A 21,026-nucleotide genomic window follows, 5' to 3' on the forward strand; every position below is an offset into this window, starting at 1 on the left:
TGAGCCCCTTGGCTCTAAGGACAAGGAGGGACAGCCCATCCGCAATCCCCCCAGTGAGGATCCTTCACCCAGACGCCAGGCGTCAGTTACAGACAGGAGCCAGCAGCCGCCAACCCACACACTCGTCCTGCTTGGTCATTCTGGGGGAAAGTGTCTCCTGGGCTTACCTTCAATGCCACAACCACCACCTGACTGGTGGGAAGTGGACGGTGGGACCTGGCCCAGGCAGCCCTGGGCTTCCCGTCATCTCCACCCGACACCTGTCTGCAGCTCCTCCTGCCAGGGCTGAGAGGCCAGCCCTGTGTCCCCCGGCCATTGTCCCTCTGCCACTGGAGCCGCCACACAAGACAGGCCTCCCTGGGTCACGCCCTGGCAGGTGGCAGAGGTGACTTCTCCTGTCCTACCTAGCCTTGGCCAGGAGATCCTTGGGCCAAATGCACCAGGGAAACATAAAAAGAAACAAACCTAGGGGGCCGGCCCCGTGGCTGAGTGGTTAAGTTCGTGCGCTCTGCTTTAGAGGCCCAGAGTTTCGCTGGTTCGGATCCTGGGTGTGGACATGGCACCACTCATTAGGCCACACTGAGGCGGCATCCCACATGCCACAACCAGAAGAACCCACAACTAAAAATATACAACTATGTACTAGGGGGCTTTGGGGAGAAAAAGCAGGGAAAAAAAAGAAGATTGGCAAAAGTTGTTAGCTCAGGTGCCAATGTTTTAAAAAAAACAAACAAAACCCTACTTAAAGGCATATCATAAACTCTACTTTTTACCTCACTGGTAACAACTGCCCAGGAAGATAGGACAGAGCACACACAGCTCAAAGCAACCCCTACATGTCCTTGTCCCTGCCACTGAGGAATGGGCGTTTGCACACAGAATCTCGGCTGGCATTCAAGTATTAATAAAAGCATCATAGGCAATATACAGAGCAAGAAAAGATGTGAAGTATAAAATACACATTATTTAATTCTATTTCAAACAATTCTTTTAAGCTTAAAATTTTATGATAAATTAAAGTTTCTCATTAATGGCAAATCACAGCTTCAGTCTCTCTCACTACACATTCGGGATGCTGATTCCTGCCCGTCTCCTTTCAGGTATGACTAAATATTATCACTCAAATAAAACTCTCTTTCTTTCTGTTTCTATGTATATCTGACATTTACATGTGGTGAAAGGGGAAAAAAGTCACTTAAATCTTAAAGTAAAACTTTAGAAACTGTTTTAAGAAGCAGGTTTAACACATCACATTTTGCTCATGAGCACAAAATTTACAGTCAAAAGTTGCACATAAAGGGTTTATTTTAAATGTTTTAAGGATAGGATAGAGTTACATCATAATTATAAAAATTACTTACAGAATTAACAGATTTATATTGTTTATACTTCTAAATGCAGAGAACAGGGGACCGTCTACACACTGTATAAAATAAAATTAAAAACGAATTCAAGCTTGAGAGATGAGGTCATTTACCTAATTTTAAAATGCGAACACGAAGACCTCTGAACTAGACACATTCGTTCGAACTGCACTAATGATGGAAAGTACAGAAAGCGCAGCATTTCAAGGAACCACAGACGTTTCCACCATCGCTGTTTTGTTCTAATAACCGTTCCTGTTTTGTCTTTGGAGAACTTTTTTTTTTTTTTAAGACAATCAGCTTAAGAATGTTTTCAGGCACTACAATTTGTGACAATCAAAACAGTCTTCTGATGGGTCCACAGCGTTCAGAGATTCAAGCCCAATGCACTTCGGGGTTTGGCACGTGAAACAACAGAAATGCAGTCTGGTTTGGAAGTACTGACTGCGTGAAGAACCACAGTCCCTTCAAATGCTGCATGACAGACAACTGGAGAACCACCCTCATGGCACGACACTGCTTCACCAGTGCATTGTATCCTACAACCACTGAACAGCACAGTAAGCAAATACACAGAAAACTGAAAACAAACAAAAACAAAGAGAGAAAACAAAAAACCTAAATATCTTTAACATGCAAGTTCAGTTAGTTACATTGAACATTCTACTTAGAATAGAGCATGCAAAAGGATGGTCTGCTTTGAAGGTTTTCCTCTGAAGGTTACGTGGCAGCCGGACATCACACACGCACACACGACACAGTAATACTATAGCAGGTCAATGAGGAAGGCCAATACGTTTTATACAGAGATTCATGTCTTGTGTTGTCACAAGTCCCATGATAATTTTGGAAATTGATGTTGGATTCCTAGAACAAGGAACCAACATTCAGGTACCAGGAAAATGCAAGCAACGCATGCAGATCTGAAACATGAGCCTAAAACGAAGCCTGAACACTCGGCTAGGGAGCAGAAGTAGTCACAGCATCATTAAGTGTGGTTTAAGCCACCAAAAGAAAAAAGAATGAAAAAAAATAGAAAACAAAAATAACCCCTTCCCCTTCCTTCAGCCCTAAAAACAATACATGGAACGACGATTAAAATAATGATACAAATAATAATCCCATGTCACATTTATCTAGAGTGGCAGATCACATGGTATTAAAGTTGCTAAAAGTACTTGCAGGAAAACCACAATGCAAGTCATTAAGTAATGCTGGAAATGTGTCCCCTGACCCAACCTCAGGAAACTGCCAAAGTACTGTGTTTTTTAGCCCAAAGTCACTGTGCCATGTGTGCACAGTCAGCGCGCTGGACACGCTCCCTCTCTGGGCCGCACGTCTGCTGGGGCTCAGGGAGCCAGGCTCGGCCTGGAGATTTACACGCAGCAACTCTTACGAGAATCACCAGGAAGACAAGGGACAGATCTGTGGCATGATGCTGTTCAGGCAGGGAGGGGCATCTAAGACCTGGGGACTGGCTGCAGGGAGAAGGTCACCCCTGGCTGGCTGTGGTGAGGCACTGGGCACACTGCAGAGAATGGGGTGCTGTATTTACACTGTGTGCAGGGTTACATCCAACACGAGAAGGCACAGCTTTCCTGAAGGTGAAACTGGGCACTGCACAAACCACGCACAGTGAGGCCATGAAATGGCACAGTCTCTACATCAAGAGCAGCCCCGACAGAGCGGGCTGGCCCTCCAGGGTCTGACTGACAGCATGTGCGTTTAGCCTTCTGCCCACATCTCAGGTAAGCTCTCCAGCCTCCACGGAGATGGGTCCCACATCCACCTTTCTCCTAGCTTTCAGACCGCCAGGCTCACCCAAAGCAAAGCGACAGATGGCTGGTCCACTGCTAAACCAACCACTTTTACAGTTCTATTTCAGTTAAAACAACCCTGCAGGAATGCGCCACGAAAGGCTTCAGTAGCTAAGGGCTGCTATCCCTCACACCCACGAGCTGGCGCAGGCAACTGACCCCAACGTGGCAGGTCCACTGAATGGAACACACCCACCCCAACACCTGAGCCAGAGCGGACAGCACCACACAGGTGTCAGACCTCAGCTGGTATCTGTCTCGCCATCCTTTGTGTGGAAAAGCCTTCTGACCATAATCCTACATCAGTAATTAACAGTCATGAGAGTAACAGCGTCCCAGAGAACTCATTAGGAAGCAACAACGCCACTCTTAAAAGGACATTTCAAATAGAAACGCAGTGTTCTTCCAGGAACTTAGCACACAGGCACAAACCACTGACGCTCTGTTGCCTTTAAATCCGTGTGCGAAGCCCCAGATTACTGATGTGTGCAAACCAAGGACCAAATGTGCTGTCCAAAACACACCGGTGGCCTCACACTGCGGGGACCAAGGACCTGGGCTTGGAGAAAGAAAGCATTTATGGTAACAAAAAATGTAAACAAAAAACTTACAAAGCTTAGAATTAAAGGCAGCCTTTTACCCAGATTTCTAACCGTTCTAACCGTCCTGTCAAATTCTAAGGCGGGTCAGTCATGTTCACAAGCGAGTCTTGTTTGGACACCTGGTTTACAGCCTCCAGACTGAAAGGCGCTCTGAAGTTCTGATCTTCAGAACAAGCTGAACGTCCACGTCCCTGTGCGCTTCCTGTGCCCGAATTCAATCTTAAATAAAGAGCAGTAAGATACTAATATGACTCACTTGGGTCAAGCACTCCTGTTAAACTGGAGAAAATTATTTAACCCCTGTCCCAATCCACAAAGAAAGGACTGCCAATGAAGTGTGTGTGTGTGTGTGTGCGCGCGTGCGTGTGTGTACGCAGATCTATGGGTGTGCATATATATATTATATATATATACACACAGATATAGATATAGATACATATATATCTCAAAAAAGGCAATAACAAAAATACCAAACTATGCTTGCATTGTGGCAGCAGACTAAGAGTGTTAAGAGTGAAGGGAAAATGGATAAGATCCATTACAGTTTTAAATGACTATGATACTAGCTTAACTTTGACCAAACTTGCCTGTAACTCCCCTCCAGACAGATAGACTTCCTTTAAGAGGAAGGAGCTCCTTACACAAAATGCTTTGTGGTCACATAAATCTGTACTACTCAGAACAAAACCAGTTCTGCTGGCAGAGATTGTGGGTTCGCAGGGACATTTAAGCTTTCATTAAACTGGAAAGCAATCAAGTCTTTATGTCTACAAATTATACATTTAATAGTTCCACAAATTTGGCAAAGTTCGTGATGACATCTAGGATGTTTTCACCAAATCGTAGACATAAATATGGAAATCATCATCAAACTTGATGAAGTAGACCGACGGCTTGGCCTCCACCTGATGGATGACCATGCCAGTCCTCTTGGAGCCATCTTCTTTGGCATATTCCACCTGTTTGCCTACCAGGCTGTCCACAACTTCTCCTGGTTCCCTCTCTGCTGGAGGTGAATCATCTGTATTTAAAGGGGGAGAAAAAAGAATTTAAAATCAATTTTTAGACACACACCAGCTCACATGTCATCTATTTTAATAATAACTAAAAATGGTTTTAATATCCTGAATTCATCTTGATTATCTAGACCAAGAGTCAGCAATTTTTTCTCCAAGGGCTAGACAATAACTAAGTTAGGCTTGAGGCCGTGTGATCTCGGCACCAACAACTCAGCTCTGCCATCGTCACACGAGAGCAGCCACAGATGATACATGAGTAAACAGTGTGGCTGTGTGCCAATAACACTTAATTTACAAAAACAGTGTGCCCACCCCCAAGACCTGGACATGTACATGATTTTGAAAATTCTAACAAGAAATTCTTTTGGCTCATGTTTAATTATAGCTGAAATTACCTGAGGAGGTAAGGACTAAAAGAAGGAAAGGGCTTAAGGAAAAAACCTAAATAATTATTTAACTTCTTAAAAATAACTGAGTTACTTCGAAATAGGATTTCAAGGCAGATAACACCCAGTGGGGTTACTGGGAATATACTGTGCACTCAAAGTGCCTCAGTGTGCCTCGCCTTACCTGTGAATCCCTAAAGCTTCTTCCTCCTCAACATCACTGCATTACGCATCGTCTTCCTAACCCAGTGCCCAAATGAAAGGGACTTCTCTGCTTTAAAGATAGGTGCTGACTGGACTCCACCCCCAGACCAATTACGGCTGTATCTCTGAGGATGGCTGAGGCACCTGTCCTTGTTAAAGGTCCCCGGGAAAATGTGAGTGTTGAGAAACACTGCCCTGTGACATGGCAGGAACTCAGTCAGCTCTAGGATCACACATCAAATGAGAGGAAACCATCACCACAACCAGGAAGGAGCCAAAGGAGAAGGGAACAGGGTTAGAGCCAGGCAGGCAGAGGCCATTTCAGAAACCCCGGAGAGGCCAGGTTCTCTTCCACGCAGCAGCACAGGGCCCTCAGGTGGGTGCCAGCCATGCCGGCACAGCCATTAGCAGGGCACCATTTTATTCTCACATGTGTCCTGCTTTGGACCATATCGTGTATTGATGCCAACAGGACTTTGCCTCTTTGGTTCCAATAAACTCACTCAGTGAATGACACAATCCAAAACCTGCTGTTCTGATCTCTGGTACTAACAGTCACACAGCACAAACAAAATGCCTGAGCACAATGCTATCAGTTCTTTTAAACGGGGAAGTGAAGAAGCAGCCTGAGCGAACGCTCTTCTTCAAAATCACTGCTCCCTCCAGCAGCAGCACCCCACGCATGCTTCCGTGGCACGTCCCGTGGACAAAGGCATTCCAGATACACGAGCGCCGTGTCTACAGCAGGGTGAGCGAAGGAGCAAGGGGAGCGCACACAGACCAGCATGGAGCTCCCATCAGAGCATCGCCGCTGCCTCTAACGGCGGACACACTTCCATTCCACCCACATGATGCTGAGCAGGTTGGAGGAAGAAAGGAGAACGAGGAAAGAACACGGGTCGGGGAGGCGATGCGCAACCCCCCACTTCCTGTCATCCAGCCAACAGCACTTACTGACTGGACACTTCTCTATGAGAAAGTTAAACACCAGCTTCACACCGGCTAGAGAAATGCTTTTAAGGAAGGCTCTCATGATAATTAAACTCCTGCCCACACCAACACTTTCCAGTACACACTTACAACTAACGTACACAAACTTTAAAAAAGTGTATCTAAGAAGGTACTAAGTCAGGGCAAGATGAGCACGTAAATAGGTTCACTGACTGGCTCGTTCACAAGAACTAAAAAAAGGAAGAGAGATGTCACACCGCTAACATAGTGAATGTCTGTCAGCCACATCTGTCCAGGGCCAGGGATTCATGTATTTGAGGAAAGGCTACGGAATAGTTTAAAAGAGAACATGCTTACCCAAAAATGAAATTAAGAAAATAATTCCATTCACAATAGCATCAAAAAGAATAAAATACTTCGGAATAAATTTAACAAAGGGAGTACAAAACTTATACTCTGAAAACTGTAAGACACTATTGATAGAAATAAAAAAAAATTCCAATAAATGGAAAGACATCTCATGCTCATGGATCAAAAAGCTTACCACTGTCAAGATGGAAACACTCCTCAAACTCACCTAGAGATTCAAGACAAGCCCATCAGAATCCCAGCTGTTGTCTTCACAGAAACTGACAAGCTGGTTCCAAAATTCGTAAAGAATTGCAAGAGAGCCAAAACAATTATGAAAAAGAACCAAGTAGGGGGATTCACACTTACCGACTTCAAAACTTACCACAAAGCAATGCGGTCAGGTGTGGTACCGGCACAACCACAGACAGCAGACAAACGGAACAGAAGTAAGAGTCCAGAAACACCCTCACACATCTGCAGGCAAGTGGCTTTCAAGAGGGTGCCAAACCACTCAACGGGGAAAGAACTGTCCTTGCAAAAAACGGTGCTCGACATCGGGACTGTCACATGCAAAAGTATGAAGTGGGACCCATATGCCACATCAAAAACAAAAATTAACAAAATTCATCAAGTATCTAAATGTAAGAGCTAAAGACCTACACATAAGAACTAAAACTTTAAGACTCTCAGAGGAAAGCATAGGGGTAAACCTTCATGACCTTGATCTTGGAAATGGGTTTAGACACGACAACAAAAGCACCAGCAACAAAAACCAGATAAACTGGACTTCATCAAATTAACAACTTTTGTGCTTCAAAGAACACCACCCAGAAAGTGAAAAGACTACCCACAGAAGGGAAACAGGATCTGCAAATCACAGGTCCGACAGAGACCTGCACCCAGACACAGACCCTGCCAAGACAGTAATGGAAGACAACCCGAAGGACATACAGGCCAAGGACACCAACTGACATTTCTCCAAGGAAGACAGACAAACAGCCAATAATATGTGAAAAGATACTCGACATCTTTAGTCATCGAGGAAACGCAAACCAAAACCACACGAGACACCACTTCCCACCACTAGGATGGCTAGAAGCAACATGGCAGGTACCACCCGTGTTGCCGAGGACAAGCCAGGAGCCTCGTGCGCTGTGCTGAGAACCTGCAATGGTGACCGCTTTCAGAGTAAGTCTGGCAGGTCCCTAAAATCAGAGTGCGACCACTCTGACCCACCAGTTCCACTCCCAGGGACACACCCCGGAGAAGTGAGGCAAACGTCCACACAGAGCCCTGCACACAGACGCTCACAGGTGCGCTCCTCATGATAACCAAAGGCCCGAGAACAGCCTGGACGGACACCAACAGACCAACGAACCAACACAGGCTCTCCACCCAGCGTGCTTCTAGCAAGTGTGACGTACTGACGTGCTGGAACACACGAGTGAGCCCCGAAAACACCACGCTGAGCAAAAGGAGCTAGTGGCAAAGGACCCCATGTTACACACTCCACTCATATGAAAGTTCAAAGTCCAAAACACAGAAATCTATACAGAAAGCAAATTATTCTTGGCCAAAGAGTGAAAAATTTCACACAACTGAAAGAATAATCAAATAATTTGCAAAAGAGTTAATAAATATCTTGTTCTAAAATTCAAATTCATTTTGAACTATCAAAAATAAAGTCAATATGCACTTACTGGAATCAGGCATAATGCGAAGGTCGCCTTCTTTATAATCATCTAAAAGCTGGTACATGTACAAGACAGGATCTTTCTCATAGGTGATGTAAAACCACGTGTTCATAATAGGGGCACGTGCCAAGACCATTCCCCTCCACTCGTCTTTAGAGCCATCCTCGGTCTCAAACATGTGCTCCACCGCTTTGCCAATCATTGTGTCGGCTAGGTGTGCATCGCTGATTCGAGATGTTGCTGGGGACAAAAAGACAAGCGATGGTTGACAAAGGGTTTTACTGAATACGTACTGTGAAGATTGAACTCCTTCAAGGAGACAACCTGAGCCGCCGTCCACGCAATAGCACGCTATCGAGCGGCAGAACCCCCGGGGCTTTAAGAAAGACAAGCACCAAACTCACACTGCCGGGCCCAGATCTGATTCCACACAAACTATTTTATCCCAGGTCACTTATCGAGAGAAGCTGCTATTGTCCTTTTTATTTTTCTGAACTCATCTGCTCTTGGTACCATACCTAAATCAGCTTCTAATTGTTCGTTCAAGGTATAAAGTGCTTTTTGTTATTGTTTAACAGCTATTTTAAATTTTGAGATAATTATAGAAAAGTTGCAAAAATAGCAGCATTTCCATACGCCCTTCACTACCTGCCCTCCGTATCAGCATCTTACACAACCACAGACCATTTATGAAAACTAAGAAATTCCCCTACTCAAGGCAGCGGTGTGGACTCTGGCCCCTAAGGTCTGTTTCCCGAGCACGCAGAGTGATCTTTGGGGCAGTTCAACTGCTTACCACACTCCAGTGCTCTCATTTCATCATGTGAATAACCAGCTGCTTCTCACAGCTTGTGTGGGCCGCGGCCACCAACCTCTGCCAGCCCTCTGCCCTGCTATCGTCAGCTTCCTCCTGACTGCCTACCCCTCGGCAAGAGGCGTCCTTCCTCTCCTGGGACCGCCTGTGCTTCTCCCCATCCAGGCCCAGCGCTGCCCCCACATCTCCGGGGGCTCCTTCCTCTCCAAGACCACTCCAGGGAAAGTGGCCCTGCCAGTGACAGTCACCCTCCCCGTTTACTTCTGAGTGGCCTTTACCGTGATCTGCATCTTGTTTTATATGTTTCACCTGCTCTTAGCCTGCACACTGTGATGAAAGCAGAGGCCTTTCCGTCTCATTTCCATACCAAGACCACAGTGGTTCACCGTTTTTGTACAAATTAGCTATTTCAGAGGCGAGCGGGCCGTATGGTCAGCCTCCCACTGGTTATCAACAGCCGTGCCCCTGCGGCCCTGCTCTATGCCCTTTAAAGAAGTCGGCAAAAAAGGAGAGGCTTCATTTCTTTTTAATACTGGGAAAACTAGGGAGGATCCTACTGATCTTAAGTTTTCTCCAGTTTTAGACAATTGTCTTTTTAAAACAACTGGCACTTTTATTTTACTCACTCATGAGTGCTTCTAGTTCTGCGAAACAAAATCCACAAGAACAAAGATTAGAATTTTTTGGTAAAGATAGCGCTACCCAATTTTTTTGGAAGAATACTCCGAACACATATGGTGATTTTCTTTGTCTAAGTACTCAATAATTATCAAAAATTACATAGAATTCCCACTATGCATGAAAACAAAAACAAAACAAAACAAAATCCTACTAGTTTCTTCCTACCAGAAGTTCTCCAACTTCTCATCTCAGGACTCCTTTACATTCTTAAAAATCTGAGGACCTAAAAGAGTATTTGTTTATGTGGATGATAACTATCAATATCGACTATTTTAGAAATTATAAATGACACATCCAAAAAATATTTAAAAGTACCTACATAAACAACGTATCTTTAATAAAAAACTATATTTTCTAACAAAAATTTAGTAAGAAGAGTGGCATAATTCTACATTTTTGTAAATCTCTTCCTGTCTAGCTTTAAAAAAGGACAGCTGGATTCTCAGAGCTGCTCCAGCATTCAATCTGTCACATGTTCTTTTGGTTGATGGATAAAATCCAGCCTCACAGAGAGATGCTGTTGAAAAAGAGGAGTATTCTGTTAGTCTTTCAGCTAATTCTAGATATTCTTCTATGATACTGCATCAAAACTCAACAAGCGCTAGCTCCTTGAAGGTTAATTGCAATGTGGAATCTGAAATTATCAATCAACTTGTCACACTGTTAACTTAAAACTCATTTGTCTCCAGAATACATAAAGAACTCCCACAACTCAACAACAAAAAAATTAAATAATCCAATCAAAAAAATGGGCAAAGGACCTGAACAGACATTTCTGCAAAGATGATACACAAAAGGCCAAAAAGCATATGCAAAGATGCTCAACATCATTAATCACCAGAGAAATGCAAATCAAAACCAACAGAAAAAAACAAGTGTTAGTGAGGATGCAGAGAAACTGGACCCCTTCTGCACTGTTGGTGGGAGTGTAAAATGTTACAAATGCTATAGAAAACAGTATATAGGTGCCTCAGAAAATAAACATAGCATATGAGCTAGCAATTCCACTCCTGGGTATATCCCCAAAAGAACTGAAAGCAGGGTCCCGAAGAGATATCTGCACACCCATGTTCACAGCAGCATTATCCACAATGCTAAAAGGTGGAAGCAACCCAAATGTCCATCCAGATGAATGGATAAACAAAAGATGGCATATACATGCAATGGAGTATTAGCCTTAAAAAGGAAGGAAATCCTGTCACATGCTACAACATGGAAGAACCTTGAGGATGTTATTAAGAGAAAGAAGTCCGTCAAAAAAGACACATATCGTATGATTCCACTCACAAGGTATCTAAAGTAATCAAATTCATAGAAAGAGAAAGCAGAATGTTGGGTGCCAGGGGCTGGGGGAGAGGGAAAGGGGAGTTGTTTAGTGGGGATAGAATTTCAGATTTGCAAGATGAGAAAGTTCTGGAGATGTGTCTCCCAACCACGTGAATATACTCAACACTACTGCACTGTGCACTTAACATGGTCCCACAGGGCCGGCCCGGGCCGAGTGGGTGCGTGCGCGCGCTCTGCGTCAGAGGCCCAGGGTTTCGCTGGTTTGGATCCTGGGCACGGACATGGCACCACTCATCAGGCCACGCTGAGGTGGCGGCCCACATGCCACAACTACAAGGACCCACAACTAAAAATACACAACTATATACCAGGGGGCTTTGGGGAGAAAAAGGAAAAATAACATTTAAAAAAAAAAAGGTTCCATAGTTAATTTTGTGCTGTGTGCTTTTTACCACAAAACAAAACAAATTTCAGTCTTTGAATGGATCTTTCACCAAGACGTGATATCGTATCATCACGCACTGCAGAAAATACTGGGTCTGCTGCGTTACGCACATCTTCAAAACAGTGGGAAGCTATAGCGTGTAACCGTGAAAGCATGAGAGTGAAGAGGGCAAATTACACTGAATGTTATTATGAAAATAATTCTGACCTCACAAACCTCCTGAATGGGCTTCAGGGAACCTCAAGGGTCCCAGACCACACCGTGGGAACCACTGCTCTGTGCCGTCACGTTTTTAGGCTGACTGACTGACTCTTTTCTCCACCTTTAGCTTAAGGAAAACAAAACCGTAACTACAGTCCGATGGACTGCCTGAAGCAAACGAGGAAAGACTGTTTTCTTCCTACACGGAATGTAAATGAAGGTCAAATAATTTTTCAGGCCAACGTATCACAGAGCAAATTAACTAATTAAATGAAGCATGTGATACATTGCTGGTTTGCATAGGGGCCTCTGGATTTCCTTTTTTAAATTGCTTTGCTGTTTACAAAAGTAATCTACGTCCACTGTCGGAAACCGCGATGACCTACAACTAGAAAGAAGAACATTAACTCTCAGTCCCACCACCATAGATGCTTACATATTTGGGGGTACTCTGGTAGGTCAAACCATTTTTTTATCAAAATATTTTTTTTCTGTCCTATGATGACAAAAAACCTAACTCACATCCTGCAGCAAAAATGCAGTAAATTTCAAATCATCAATTAGTCTTTCCCTAGAAGGGGTAGAGACTAAAATTCTGCATCAGAAAAAGAATGCACGATAATTACTACAAATAAGTGATATAAGGGTTTGGATTTTTTTTTTGGCGAGGAAGACTGTCACTGAGCTAACATCTGTGCGAATCTTCCTCTATTTTGTGTGTGGGATGACGCCACAATGTGGCTTGAGGAGTGTGTGTACGTCCATGCCCAGGATCGGAACCCGTGAACCCCAGGCCACCGAAGCAGAGCAGGTGACGTTAACCACTACACTACCAGGCCAGCCCCTGGATAATATTTTTTAAGCCTTGAAGGTCAGACTCATCAATGTTAGTTTCTTATGTAGGAAACAGAGTCACGTCAAGGTCAAGAAGAAATAGAGGATGCGTCTCATGAGAAAGAATGAGGTGTTCAGTTGCACTCAGAATAGATAAAAATGTTTAAAATGCCAGATTTACTATTACACAATTAGTTACCTTTGGGAATAAAATAAAGATTTAAATTTAAAGAAAGATTTCTGTGAAAACTGCATGATGTGTACAAGGGATGAGCACAGACTCAGCATCTGACATACAAAGGGAAGACGGACAAAACACGTGCTGCTCTGGAAGGCGTTAACCTGCGGGGAGTGCGCGCGACCCAGGGATACACGGCACGGACAAGGGGCACGGGGACTAGGGGACTGGGGAAGCTTCTTCCCATGACTGTGAGACCCCAAAGCTGCACCCCCGACTCAGACGTGCGGAGGCTGCAATTGCTCAGGGCACGGGCTCTAAAGACAGCTCCAAAGCATCATCCAGCATCTGACAACCCCACTGCAAGAGCAAGAGGACAGTTCAAAGGAGACTGGAGAAAGCCACGCTAAGCTGGGTGCATCCCACTGGCCTTAAAAATAAAATAGGTCATTATTATTAAACTGACACCTTATGCCTTAAGGAATTTAAGTTGTGCAAGGCAAAACTGACTCACATGACATTTAAACAAAGAGCTACTCATTTCTACAAATCCTGTGCAAACAGACCCTAAGGAGTGTATATTAGAGCTCACATTCTCATTGCTTACATTTTGGCTGAAAGTACAGTTATTATTTATGTAATAATATACAATGAAAGATACTTCACATAAAGATTCTAAAATTAATGCCTAAGATTTTCTTTAGCTATTACAATCTGATGAAATAAATATGTAAGATATTTGAGCTAATGAGAAATATTCTTACCCATCAAAGTCCAGATAAATAGTGACCAAATGTGAGAAATAATGATGTTAGAAATTCAAAATGTGAGAAATAAGCACATTAGAAATTATTAGATTATAAACATCTTGGGGAACAATTTGATACATTTCTCTATCCCTCGCAGTTCCTCGAACTGTACTTTTAGAACATCTGCTGGTCAATTTTTGTGGATTTGGTGACTGATTTAAATGTGTATAAGGAGTGACTCACTCCAATAAACATAAAAATAAAAATACCAATAATGCAAAAGAATCATCAAAGCGCAACCATTTCAATAATCACGTTTCAAGCATGTAACACACAAACAGGAAACAGGACTTACCGACTCTGTCAGGGAGGACTTCGAGCGCAGACACTCTCTCATCCTTATTAAGTTCTAGTCCATAAACACAGTCAAATCCATCGTACTTTATAAGATACAAAGAAGGGTTTACAGGCACCTGGTCCAGAACGGTTCCTTTCCACTGGGTGACAGGGCCATTCCCCTCTCTCCACCCATGCTGAATCCTGCAGCCTACGATGTTCCGCCGGGGCTGGGACACAGGTTTGCTCGGCCCCACACTGCTCCGATGTTTTCTGTATTCACACATATACACACGTAAGGTACCATCTCAAAAGTATGCACTCTAGACGCAACACACTACAACTAACCCGCATGCTCTCTCTACACATGACCCCAGGCCTGTGCTGGCTAACGTTGCCACTCCGGGTTCAGTGGCTCCAGGTAGCCATCGCCCAGCCCCACAGCCATGCAGCGTGGCTCACAGGGGCCCTTCTCTATCACCATGTTTGCACACGGTGTGCTGGCAAAGGGAGCGAGCTGTGCACCCCAACTGTGGACAGGCAGAAAAACACGACAAGTCAGGAGCAACTGAAGCTCCAACATTAAGCATCAGTTTTTCGGCTTCTGAGTTTCCCTTAATTCAGTCAACTCACAATTATCCGAGTTAACCAAAGAGAAGGGCTGCCCACATGGAATAATTACACATGCACAGAGCTTTACAGAATACGAGTTCATTTCTAGTCAAAAACAAACATGTCACTATTCAACCCCCCCCCATTCTAATGCCCCCATAATTCTGCCCCACTGGCTTAAATATTAAGAACAAACTCAACATTTCTCTTTTCCTTAAACTGGAGTCTTGGCTGGCTTACATCCATGCGTTATATCATCACTACTTCTCTAGAAAACATATAATCTTAAACACTTAAATTTGTGAGAAATACTTAACGTAATATTAAAAATTACTGTGGAAACACCAAACTACATTCTTTCTGGATTATTAACAAATGAACAATCTACATACAATGTTTACAAATAATACATTCTGGCTCTTGATATCAGGAGAGCATCTTCGTTTCACCTAGAAATCCAAAGACAAGGGACAAGATCTGGCTTGAACACAAGCTGAATGCCAAAGCCACACTGGTACCGGGACGCTGCTAGACCCAAGAATGAAAAAATTCAGAATTCCCTTCCCACACTTTCGTCAGCATAAAGCTCCTATTCAGTACACCCAGAATAAAAGCGATGAACACCTGGCATAAACAAATAAAGTTTTTAAGAAAACATTTTATTGTAGGCTATAATATTTAAACTATAATTGTACATATTTTAAATAGACCAGCTTGGTAAATCTAGCGGGTTTGTGAGACAGAGAAACAGGTTACCACAAAGCATTAGGGCTGCCCCGATGAGGCCTGGAATCTGCTGCTGCAGGTCTCTCCCTAAGCGAGACAGGGAACCCACCTGCGGAAAAAACACCCCAGGAGGGAACTTCCCCAGTCACTCTGGAAAAGGGTCCCCTGTGAGACGAGACCCCCAGCTCTGCAAACACCCAGCAAAACTGCCTTCCAGGACGGCAGAGCCCACGCTGAGGACACGCTGCAGAGAACAGCACTCTGCACGACCACAGCGAGCACAGGGCACGGCAAAGACGAGGCGCAGGCGCTGAAGGGACAGGGCCCCAAGGAGGCCACCCTCAAGAGGTATGATGAAGGAGACCGCACAGAGAGGCCTTGTTTAAGTGTGCCACAGGAAGACAGCAGAGCACGGAGCTCGGCAGCGAGGACAGCTGTCCTGGAACAGCCTCGCCCCTTCTCATGTAGAGGAGTCTCAGGAGAGGGTTACGGTGTGACCAACACAGGACGGCATGTAACACTCAGAACGACAAATGACGCACCGATGGGCAGTGAAGGCAGACAGACCCAAAGCAGTGCCCACGGAGTCGATGGAAACCGTCACCTGACATTATACACACAACAGAGCCCATGGAAGAGGAACTGACATCTGAAACAAGAGCCAAGAAATGAGTCAGCTGCACAAGAGAAGACCTGAGAAAGTCAGCCACAGGCAGCAAACGAGGAGCAATCCAAAACTTCTCAGAAATGAAGACTCAACTAGAGGAACGTGAGGAGATAAGACGCCGTGGGGTGTGAGAGGGAAACGGATGGTAAGGAGACAGATGGGGAAAAAATAAAGAATCAAGAGACGGTGACAGATATGAAATTCCAACTTCTATATAACAAAATTACCCAAAAACTAAAACGAAAGAAACAGAAAAGAATATCCAAAGAATCCAAGAAAAATTTCCTGAAATAAAAGACTTAAACGTCCAAATGCAGCCCTGGGAAAACTGCCCCAGAACTACTGACACTAAGACGTTCCAGAGAAACAAACGGACTTTAAAGAAAGTAACATCTCTTGGGCATCCAGGCAAAAGAACCACATCCTGTGGAAGGAAAAGAAAATCAGAGTGTGACAGTGACACCGTCTGCCACCAGACAACAAAGAAACAAACTTAAGGTTCTCAGGAAAGAAAATGTGAGCCACGGGTTTTATAATCAGCCAAGAATTCTACACTGACCTCCAACTAAAAGGCCACAGATAAAACTGTGTGAACATGTAAGAACTTGGGGAGTACTGTCCTCACAGATGCTTCCCGAAGAAGGCACAGGACAGAGCTTCAGACAGTCAAGGAGCACTGAGAAGCTTCAGCACGGGGCTGAGAGTAAGCCTCGACTGTGTCCACTGCAGGAGACACAGCAGGACAGGGTGAAACTGCGACCTGCTCTGACAACAGCATCAACCCCACTCTGAAAAGCAGCAGGAGGGAGTATGCACAGTGGAAGACGCTGGCTGGTCTAAAGGACGCCACTCGGAACAAACGAGCTCACATGCGACGTAGAGAGAAAGGAGAGCCAAGTCCATTCAGTATTGCTCAGAGTGAGGAACCAATCTCTCTCACCAGAAAGTAAACAAAGACTGCAATGGAAAACCCAGTGGAGAGGATGAAGGTCAGCCCAGCCCTGTCGGGCCTGCACCTCGTCACTACTAACGACACTCCAACCCCAAGCACACGACCTCCGGGACCTCTTCACAACCCGGGATGTGCACCCAGCTGCCAGGCCCCGGAGAAACGGCTGGCAGCGTGACTACGTTTCTCCTTGAGCATACAGAAAGTTTTTTAGCATCACTTTTTCCTTCAAATGGACAATTACCTATCTCCTTTTGATCTTTAGGCAAAAGTCCTTGTGATTCATCCCGTGTACAGGACCAGGCTGTCTTCACAGCACGGGCAAAGGCTGGTTCCCAAACCTCACTGAGGAAAGAATTCAGTCACATGCCCCATCTTGTAAAGACACAGACATTCCATTGTTACTACCAAAATTATAAGCAAATACAGCATCTTCACCAGAGTGATGGTTAATTTTAATGTGTCAACTTGGCTGGGCCACAGCACTCAGGTATTTAGTCAAACATTACATGTCTTCTGTGCAGGTATTTTTCCAGCCAAAACCAACATGTAAGTCAAGAGACTGCCCTCCAGAACGCAGGTGGGCCTCGTCCAATCACGTGAAGGTCTTTGGACAAAGAAAGAGGAAGAAAAGGCAAATCTACCTTTGGACTCGAGCTATTTACATACCACTGGTCCTGTTTCTCTGGAAAACACTGACTACAATAGGAAAAGGCTCTCTCCTAGATTCAGAGGCACGGAATTCCTCTATCACCATGACTCTTAACAAAACCGGTAGAAACCCAGCCAGTGAGAGTAGAAAGAGGGCACTGGCAGGCTCCAAGCAATGGTTTTCTAGATTAGCCACACATCCCATCTACACTCGTTCACAGCGTTCTTCTGTGGCCCACCGCTGTTTCTGAAGATGGAGGTGCTGGGCATTCCGAGTCCCCACTCTGTGCCACGCACAGTCACCTCCAGTGGTGTCCACGAGGACGCCCACTCTCCTGAGCATTACAGGGAGCTCGAGCCTGGCCAGGGCCATCCCTTTTCAAAGTGGCTGCTTTACGCTTCAATCTGAAGACACACATTCCTCCCTGCAGCATGGGTTTATTTTCTCACCTCCATGAAGGGGATGTTAACCGTTAACCTGGGCTCTGGCAAATAAATGGCTATTTTCACATTTTGTTCTATGTTTCCGTCTGCAACGCTTCGTTCTCACTTCCGCATCTCGTTCTCTCTTATCTGCACAGCCAGGGTGAGTGAGTTTTCTTTGCACCAAATAAAGCCCCAAGGGAAGCTGCAGGTCTTACTTCTAGTCTTACAGCAATTACCTCTAATTTTCAAAATGTCATATTTAAACTTACATTTTTCTACTAAATTATACAAATAATCAAAATCTACACTTTCCCTTCCACAGCGCAACTAAAAAGACTAGCCCAAGACCAAAAACTTTTTAGCACAAGATTAAAAACAAAAAATTCCTAGCAAAAGGCAAAATTTTAAAAAACAAACACCTCAGCACATAGTAACCCCACCTGGCCACTTGCACCGCACTGCTGAAATTTAGGCTTTTGTTCCAAATTGTTATTTTTCATTTTGCTACTATCTTAAAAATGGTTTTTTTAAAACACTGCCTTATTTACAAATAAACAAGGAAGGACTTTTGTTGCTTTTTGCTTAATGTTTTCATCTATTTTCTTCTTATGTGTACTTGGTCTGTCTAGACCCATCCTCTGGTGAATCAGATGGGGTTTACAAACACAAATTCTAAATCCGTGCAAGCCTCAAAATACTAGTATTTTGCCATCATCCATGGATTACCCAGGTACGCAAGTCAGGCTCAAAACCCTGTTCCCTCAGTACTTCTACCGGAAAAAAGCACTTTCATGGTCTTCTCTTTTCCAGAGTTAAAGATCTCAGATGCTGATCTGATCCTTGTTCCTTGGAGGGTAATCTGTTTTTCTCTTCCAGTTGCTTTTAGAATTCCCTTTGTTCCTGGATTCTGAAATGCCACCAGGACATGTGACACATTTTTAACTATCCCTCACTAGGACTTGGTCAATCTAAAGAGAGCTGTGCAAAATGACGTGTCATCTTTATTCCTGATTATCTGTGCCCCCAATCTCCTTTTGGAAACTCTTACTAGACAACTGAGCACTTCCAGATGCATCTTCCACAACTCAATGTCTCTCTCACACTGTTCATCTTCCAGAACTCCTCAGTGCCATTTTTACTGAATCAGGTACAACAGACAGGCTTGAATGTCAGCCTCTCTACTGACTATCTGACAGGGTTTTTAATTTCCACGAGCTGTTTGTTTATCTCATCTCGCAGGGGTTTTCTTTCCAATGCACTGAGGATGCCGCTCACTTCCTTTCGGGACTCCTCAGAGAGCTGCTCGGGTCGGCCTCGTCTGTGTGGGGTCCAAGTGCCGCTTTCCTTCAGTTTCCTAGCTCTGGGTTAGCTCTCTTGTTCTAGGCATGACTTTCTTTCATGCTATCAGCACTCCTCAGGGGCCTGATTCTTGGTGTTCAAATTTAGATAGATGCAGGTAAGATTCAGTGCTATGTGTACTGCGGGGTGTCTCCTCTGGCCAAGTCGGGCCCCTGGCCTCGGAGCAGTTGAGTGCAGGGTCTAGGGGAGCAGCGTGACCCAGGGAGCTGCGAGCAGCCAGGAGGGAGCAACCTGTCATCAGGGGAGGCGAGGAGAGAATCGGCGGCCTGGCTAGCATAGCTGGCTCCTCACCCCTAAAGACCTCGGCGGCTGCAGCCAGCCTTCGCAGCCTCTGATCCGGACTGGACTGAGTCAAGGGGAGCTGGCTGAACATTCATTTTTTGGAGGTCTTTCTTTTCAGCTCAAAGTAGCTGAGAGTTCCTCAGCTCTGCCTAGTTTTTCTATAAATCTATTCCCATCTGCTTTATATCTTCCAGAAATTTCTCAGTGTTCTGGTCTGCTAGTAGGATGACTTTTCTAAATCAGTAATAACAGAAACTGCAAATTTTGAGGAGTTAATTTTAATGCGAATTATGGTGCGGTACTGTTTTCTATCTGCCTATAGAACAGATACAACCCTCCTACTGAACAATTTGGCAATCCATTGTCCCAGTGATTCCATGTCTAGAAATTTATCAAAAGAAAATAATGCACGAACACAAAGATATAACTACAATGATGTTCTGAGCAGTGCTTATAACAGAGGAAATGGAAATAGAAAATATTCAACAACAGGTCCCACTGATCCAATAATTAGCATCTCTACATGATGAAATAACTGCATAGCTATTTAAAATCATGGAAGAGAAATTGAAGACGTTTTAAAAACCCACTAATGTAGAAAATACGACCACATGAAAAATTTTAATCATACAATTATCCATAAACATATGTAGAAAAAAGATTTTAAAATATACATTAAATTGTTAACAGCTGTAATCCTCAAATGATGGCAATAGAAATAATTAAGTTGTCTTCCTCTGTGTTTACCTGTGTTTTCAAAGTTTTCTACAATAACTTAAGTATGTCACTTTTACAGGCAGGTACAACACAATTTTTAATTTAATTACTGCTAAGTTAATGCAATGAATATCTTAAATTCTGCAACGAATTATATATAAAAACAGATTTATACATTTTAACATTATCAATTCCAGATTTTATTTCTACTGCCTTTTTTTTGGTCCAGGGTAATTCCACTTTTAGAACGTCATTTCACTAGTCCTAAAAGAAGAATTAAAGAGCTAACATAGATACTACTTCTGCCCAATTTACTTAATAAACTTACTCTGACTGAAAAGGCAGAAGCAGCAAAGACAGCCCCCGCCACCGACCACCGCAGGCGAAGCCAGCCATCAGCGCAGCACACCGCTCCTTAGACCACCCGTCAAGCTTCCCAGTTCCTGGGCCCTGCACGCAGCATCCAAGCTGCCTGAACACCCCTGCAGCCAAAGCTTACCAAGAAGGGTGTTTAAAAATATATACTAAAATATTAATTATTTACTATTAAGAGTATAGAAATATATAAGTTGGTAAAAACGAATTAAGTTCTTCCAATTAGCATCTATATAAAACAAGGCTTAGAATTTCCCTAAAAAACAAATAATGCACTAAGAATATCTAACATTGGGTAAAATGCTGATAACTGCTGGAGCTGAGCCATAGGGAGTCGGGATTTATTACA

At 44.0% G+C, this 21,026-nt stretch overlaps 1 protein-coding gene across 2 annotated transcripts in view; it reads right to left on the reverse strand.

Annotated features, from left to right (window-relative positions):
• Positions 1 to 1,283: 1,283 nt before the first annotated feature.
• Positions 1,284 to 21,026, reverse strand: part of LOC124240903 (spindlin-1) — a 71,402-nt gene continuing 51,659 nt past the window's right edge. For both annotated transcript variants that reach the window (XM_046664144.1, XM_046664143.1), the window contains exons 4-6: positions 13,933 to 14,186; positions 8,395 to 8,628; positions 1,284 to 4,804 (exon numbers count right to left, since the gene is read on the reverse strand). In XM_046664144.1, the coding sequence (XP_046520100.1) occupies positions 4,605 to 4,804; positions 8,395 to 8,628; positions 13,933 to 14,186 (688 nt within the window). In that variant the 3' untranslated portion in view covers positions 1,284 to 4,604. The remainder of the gene's footprint in view (positions 4,805 to 8,394; positions 8,629 to 13,932; positions 14,187 to 21,026) is intronic.

Source organism: Equus quagga, chromosome 6 (assembly GCF_021613505.1).
Source record: "Equus quagga isolate Etosha38 chromosome 6, UCLA_HA_Equagga_1.0, whole genome shotgun sequence".
In the NCBI taxonomy this organism is placed as follows: Eukaryota; Metazoa; Chordata; class Mammalia; order Perissodactyla; family Equidae; genus Equus; species Equus quagga.